We start from the raw sequence: 6700 nt of genomic DNA, 5'->3' as shown, positions 1-6700 counted from the left end.
ACAAAAAACATTTAAAAAGCAAACATGTTTCATTGATATATATACACAAAACCGAATATTAGGAACGATATTTATCAAACATTATACTGGACAAGTAAAAATTGTTTCTGGGCAAATGAAATGTGAAAGTAAAATCCTTAACATCAACCCCTGTTATTAATGTTTTTCTTTTCTTTTACTAAGCAGGTCAGAGTTTGATAATCAGCCAGTGATCAGAAGCATGCAGCTCCAATATGTCTGATCATTATGGACCAATGGCGACTACTGCTGCTGCTTTCAGAAACAGCGGGGGCTCAGTGGTGTTAATTAACTCAAAACATCTAGTATTGCATTAACAAATGTTGAAACACGTAAAAAACCTAAGTACAATGGGTGAAAATAGCTGTTGTGAAACACTGAAATAATAAACTCCAAACCTCAACAGGGATTTCTCATAGAGGCTGACAGACAGCGTCCTGCTCCAGAGCGGAGAGGAGATCGTGTCCGAGAGCGGAATAAACAGCTGATTAATGCACAACAGATTCATGCAATCAGGTGAACTTTAGCACGTATCTAATGCAGTTTAATGACTACATTTATGAAGTTTGACAAAGCATATATTACTAATCATTTATGAAAATTACAGGGGAGGTTTAGCCTCCCTAGTATTCAATGAGAAATCTCCCCAGGTATAGATACTGAACATCAGGAAATGACTTGTAGGGCTTCACTTTTCACAGTCGTCTCCCAGCCTCATTGTCTCTTCAAGCTGCACAAAACATGAACAACATGCACAACATGAATACAAAAAAGATGTAAATGTTGTAAACAAAAAAATAACATCTTGGAATTGATGCAAAAAAAAAAAAAAAAGATGTTTGCAACCAACAACTCTTCCTGAAAAGCAATGCCAGCCTGGGAAACCAAGCAGCATTCATTTCGTAGCCAAAACAATTCCACTCTGGAGTGGAGCATGGGGGTGGCTGCATCATGCTGTGGGGGACGTGTTTCAGTGGCAGGAGCTAGGAAGCCAAAGCGAGGGATGACTGCAGGAACTGCATGTTGTCCTTCAAATGTCCTTTAAAGGTTGCTGTAATATGGTAGAAGTATAGAAAGCCATTATGTCATATACTTTTTCCACAGAACATTTAGACCACCTTGGATTTAATTATTAATTAATAAAATTTATTCTCATTGATACTAATAGTCTGCTGGTTTCTGATTGAATGTAAATGTTAATTTTATTCTAATTTAAGCAGACCTCATTCTTAATGTAATTGTTTTATAGTATACATGAAGTTTAGTGGTTTAAGTTTTTTACTTTTACATGCGGTTACCTGGGTTCAAATCCTGTTTCATGCAGAAAGTCTGACAGTAAGTCACCTGCTTTGGGAACCCCTGAATAAGGAAGCAACCTAAAGGACACAAACTTGCTACAAAGTTGACTAACTTTAACATTATTTATGTAAGATGAGTTTATAAGAAAATAGTAACTGGGCTAAAATATTTAACGACTCAAAGCACATTTTTGTTATCATGGCCAAGACTCTCATTCAGTTGAGGTAGAGCTTTTAAACTGAGGTTTGCAAAATAATAACCTCTTCATGCAGCTTTGACAGCAATTAGAACCTCTTGGATATAACCCCACTATATGGGGCGTATGACTTTGGCCCATTCCTCTTCCATCCATCTTTTCCAGGGGTTCTTTTTGCTTCAATGTTTAGTTGGACTCAGTGTTGGCTCTCACTGATGGATATCTGCTGCTTGCCATTCAGCTCGGCAAAGAACTCATGCTCTTCCTCATCACTTAAGTCCTCAGACATTTTTCTTTCGTTGTTTCTTTCTTTGCACAGGTAAACAGCACATTTCTTCTTCTACGCTTGCATTGTCGGCAGAGCAGACGCTGAACGCACACTTTCATCTGGTTTGGTCTGTCGCGATTTCCTTAGACTTGTGAACTCGCTTTTAGGAAATCCTATGCACTACTGTTTATGCTCTAAAAACATTCTAAATGACTTCGTTTCGAGTAAATTCTGGATGCTACCCACTCAGGACACTTGGAATACATTGGACGAGCAGTATGGAGGAATATTGACACGTTTTTTGTGGACTTTTATGGACCTTTCTGCCTCGGGCACAATAGACCTCCATTATTTGAATGTCAGCAGACAGCAAGAAGCCTCCCAGATCTCCAGATGCATTTGAGATATCAAAAAAGTACTCCAGAGTGTTGTTCAGCATGGGGGTGAGTAGAAAATGAAGGCTAATCATGTTTTGGGTGTACCATTCCTTTAAGTTGATTAAACACAACCAGCTCCCATGTAGCTTTCACATGATGCAGCACACATACGAAGCAGGTGTTTAAATCACCTCCTTTAGCAATACAAAGTTATATGGATTTGTTTGGATGTTTTTAGATACCACCGAGTCTGTCAGGATACAATTTCCATTTGGGCTGGAATAATGAATGGTGAATAATTCATTATTGAGTTTGTCGACAGCTAACAGGCTACTTGGTTAAAGGATAAATTACTTCCAGCACGAATTAAGATCAAACTTCGGAAATATAAACATTCTCCTTTAAGATGGCATTCATTTCAGTTAGTTTTTAGGCTTGGAGTGTCATTAAATATTTAAAATAAAATCTAGACAGGAACATCCCTAATCTTCACCACATGAAGCATCCAGGTTAGAGGTGGAACGGTTTATGAAAACCGTCCAAACCGTTTGGTTCGGTTCACGTGTGTTGCATTCGGTTCATGCGCTGCTCCTTTTTCTCATAGGCGGAGCATGTACACTCCAGAGCAGAAGGTGGCGGTACTGCGACCAAAGCCAACCACTAGTAGTAAACAACAAGAAGAAGCGAAGCAGCGTAGCCGGGTGTAGCAGAAAATAATCAGTTGTTGTGGAGAATTGTGTGGGTATGGCGAGTGGGAAAGAACAGGAGTTGGAAGACGCGCCAGCAGCACTTTATAGGTCTGCTGTATGGGACCGCTTTGCATTTAGATCCAGGTTGTCGTCTTGTAGTAATAAAAGAGGAAAACAGGAAGAAGTGCCGAAAGGAATCCCTTTTACCTTCTCAGCCTTTTTATCAGAGATGTCGTGCTTCTCCAGCACCGTCATGCTGTCCTTAAGGTTCTTGACGATGTCTGCCGGTGACTTGTGGGACTTGCCAAAGGGAAAAGGCATGGCGGAGCGTTACCACGAGTGACCAGGCAGCGGACAGTCCACCTTCAGAAGAAAAAAGGGAAACCAAGTGAAGATCTTTTACACCTTGTTAAACTGAGTGCAACTAGTTTACAGATATTGATTAGATTCTGATTTAAGATGCAGTTTTCCAGCTAAATGTCGGATCCAGCAAAGGAAACAGTTGGGAAATGTTGATATAAATGCATTTACAGAGGGAGAGGTGTTGCACCTGTTTTACTTTACCGATAAATCTCTAAAGGTTAAATAAGTAGAGATATAATCTGGTTTAAAAGTGAATGATTAACTCTGCCTCAGATCCCTCTCTGACCAACTAAAATTAACATTTCCAATCACAAAAAAAAAGCTGGAGTCGCCACAAAATGAAAAAAAAAACCCTAATTTATCCAGAGATCATAGAAAAAAACCTTTGAAAATTAAATATATGACATATTAACCGTTTGTTCTGCCATGAAAAGCTGCCCCAATGAGCTGCAGCCGTCACACACTTTCTCCTCTGACTTGGCAGAGTCCACATTTAGAAAGCAATGCTACTGTATGTCCAAGAATATAAGGTCAGCCTGGCAGCCAAGTTAAAGGTGTATACTTCCAGTTATATATTCATGCATGACGTGTCATGTGTGACTAAGCTGTAACATGAAACCGCGTCTCACTTGATGACCCGTGCTCTTTCTGACATGCTAACATCTTTACTGACCCAGGCGCGCCTCGTCTTCAGCAGGTGGCCAAATCCGTCTTTTCCACAGAGCTAATGCTGGTTAATGCATTCGTCGAGCTGCAGAACCGCCTCTCTACTCTATCTTGGCCCACTTCTGTATCAGTGACGCAAATGAGGAGGAAACGCATATGGCAGGTTCAAGACATGCAGGTCAACACTCATGCATGGTTACTCCTTTACTGATCAACCTGTGGGGAAGCAAAAATCCTCTGATACATCAGAGGGGGAAAAACCCCCCAAAACTTCTCTATACTATAGCGCACTTCCTTTACTGATTCATATTATAATCAGATAAGAGAGGCTCCTTTTTGCACGTAAAATAAATAAATAATGAGAGAAAATTTTACATTTATGAGTAGGAAAAGGTTTCCAGTTTTGATTCAATTCAAAAATACTTAATTGACCCCGAAAGGGGAATAAAATTAATATATAAAAGGGTCTATATGTTAAAACTACAGTGTCCTCCTGGACATCTTAATTGATAATAAATGGTTTACTGTTGATGGCTGATGATGTGTCCTTTATTCGGGGTCGCCTTTGCAACTCATTACGACCTCCCCAGTGATTTTAAATCTGTGGCATCCATATTACAGTGTCTAAACCTCAAAGAATCCTCTTGTTCCTTAGATGGCTGGATTAAAAAATAATGAAAACTGAGCTCTGATCATTTTGAAACAAGCATGGATACCAGTTTACGGTTGTGAAACTCTGCATTTTGGTCCTATAAAAGCCTAATGTTCCTAGTAGGTGTTCAAAAAGTTTATTATCCTGGGCTTAACCCTTTATAGGGCGCTCAGTGAAATGCTTTGAACATCTACATTTCAAGCAAATAGTGTTAATGGAATCCAGGAGAAATCCTTATTACCTTTGTAACATTAAAAAAATATATTATTTAAATAAATAAATAATTTATTTCAATATAATAAAAAGAAATGCCAACTTGCCCGAATATATTAAGAAAAATAACAAAATCAGTTGTACCGTATAAAAAAATCATGAAAAACACTCTGAGAGTGAAGGAAACATTTATTTAATTTTTTTGGTACAACATAACCTTAGAAGCATTAATGGTGATACTGGAACTTACATTTTTTTAGTTTATAAACCTAAATATATATAAATAAACACAAAAAAATGATATATAATTTTGAACTGAAAAAGCTTCCTGGATGGGAAGTGAATTATCTTCAAACTTGGAAACAAAGTCCAGTGGTTTGTTGTTTTTTTAAACTTTTTTTGGATGAATGAGAATCTTCACTAGCATAAACATAAATATAATTGTTAACTAGGCTTATTAACTTTTAAATTAACTTTTTACTTCTTTTTTTTGACTTTTTTTTCCCCCCAGTAGGTTATAAATCATTCAAGGGCTCATCTAATGGGTCAAATGCCATAATAAGATGTGCAGCCATGTAGCAGTACCTTAGCTGAATGGCTGGATATAGATCTTGTGCTTCTAGACCTCACTGAGGGATTGGAGGGGAATCAATTTGTAAAGGGTATGCAAGTGATGAAAAGGGCTAATTTGCCCTATAAAGGGTTAAAATGACCTCAAGAAGCAGCAATGATGGAAAGGTTTAACTTTGAGTAGAGGATGCTTTCAGGTTGAAGATCATTTGGACAGAGAGACACAGACTGGGGTTCTTTCAATGCATTTTTGTTGACTTTTTAATGTAAACACCATGATCTTATTAGATCTTTTTCATCATCTTTTACATCCACTCAGTCCTACAGGACTTCCTCTATCAAAGCCCCAGAACAGGAGCAGGTTCTCCACAACCCATCTGACTCAGTGAGATCCATTACAGATGGATCATCAGACTCTTCTTTTGTTTTAATCTAACATAAAACATCAGCGTCTGGTAGATCAGCACAGGGCCCTGGTATCAGAGTGCCATGGGGCTGACAGTGAGCACCGCCCATCCGTGGTCTCCATGCCTGCTTAGTGATGGTGTGGAGCCTGGGTGGAGTCACTGCTGTGCAAATTAACAACGCAGCTAAAGCTGAGGTCAACCGGCCTCTATACCGTTTAGCTGACATCTGCTCGCAGCCTACCGTGGCCTTTAACCTCTCAATCATTGTCAGCAGAGCTATGGCTGCAGCAGGGTAGCATCTGGAAGAGTCTGCTCTCGGCAGGCAGGAGAGGCCACGGCTGGCTAAACTCCAAGATAAACATAAAAGGAATAAGCGGAATAAAACGGCCTGTGCACATTTTATATAGCTAAAGTTAATGCGCAGAAAACGGTTAGGAAGCTAGCTTAGCCTAAAGCTAACAGGCCTAGCAGCGGTGAAACCCATGCCTGTTTAGCAGCAGGCCAGCTTCACCCAGCCCAGCTCTGCTTCCAGTTCAGTTGTATAAAAGTAAAATAGAAATACCTTGTAGGTGACGTTTTCAGTGTATTTTCCGATATGTTTTGGACTGCAAAAGGCAACTCGGGTTCTCCGTGGAAGAAAAGGGGCTTTGTTTTGCTCGCAGGTCAACTCCCCTTATCTCACTGTTGATAGTTGTGCGTCGGTCCCTGTTACCTCCTGGGCTTTTCTTAGCATAGCAGTCGTGGCTGCAGCAGCGTCCTACTGCCATCTCTGGCCGCTCCATGTTAAGGCAACAACGCAGGTTTCTTCCTGCAATAACTATAGATGGCCACACGAGGGAGCCATTGTACCGTTACGTCTTCTTCTTCTTCTAGAATTTGTTTTGCCGGTTGGCAAAAACGTTAGGTGAGCATTACCGCCACCAACTGGTAAGGTTTGTGGACCACATGAAGAAAACAAACAAAACACTATATCCTGACATAC

General features: G+C 39.8%; 1 protein-coding gene across 1 annotated transcript in view; it reads right to left on the bottom strand.

Annotated features, from left to right (window-relative positions):
- The window catches only part of cab39 (calcium binding protein 39), an 18580-nt gene extending 12124 nt beyond the window's left edge, over window positions 1–6456 (bottom strand). The window contains exons 1-2 of the mRNA XM_015398421.1: window positions 6281–6456; window positions 3055–3210 (exon numbers count right to left, since the gene is read on the bottom strand). Of these exons, the coding sequence (XP_015253907.1) occupies window positions 3055–3168 (114 nt within the window). The 5' untranslated portion in view covers window positions 3169–3210; window positions 6281–6456. The remainder of the gene's footprint in view (window positions 1–3054; window positions 3211–6280) is intronic.
- Window positions 6457–6700: the final 244 nt, after the last annotated feature.

The sequence above is a fragment of the Cyprinodon variegatus genome, unplaced genomic scaffold, assembly GCF_000732505.1.
Source record: "Cyprinodon variegatus isolate N-32 unplaced genomic scaffold, C_variegatus-1.0 Scaffold933, whole genome shotgun sequence".
In the NCBI taxonomy this organism is placed as follows: domain Eukaryota; kingdom Metazoa; phylum Chordata; class Actinopteri; order Cyprinodontiformes; family Cyprinodontidae; genus Cyprinodon; species Cyprinodon variegatus.
This window is presented reverse-complemented; position numbering and strand designations above follow the sequence as displayed.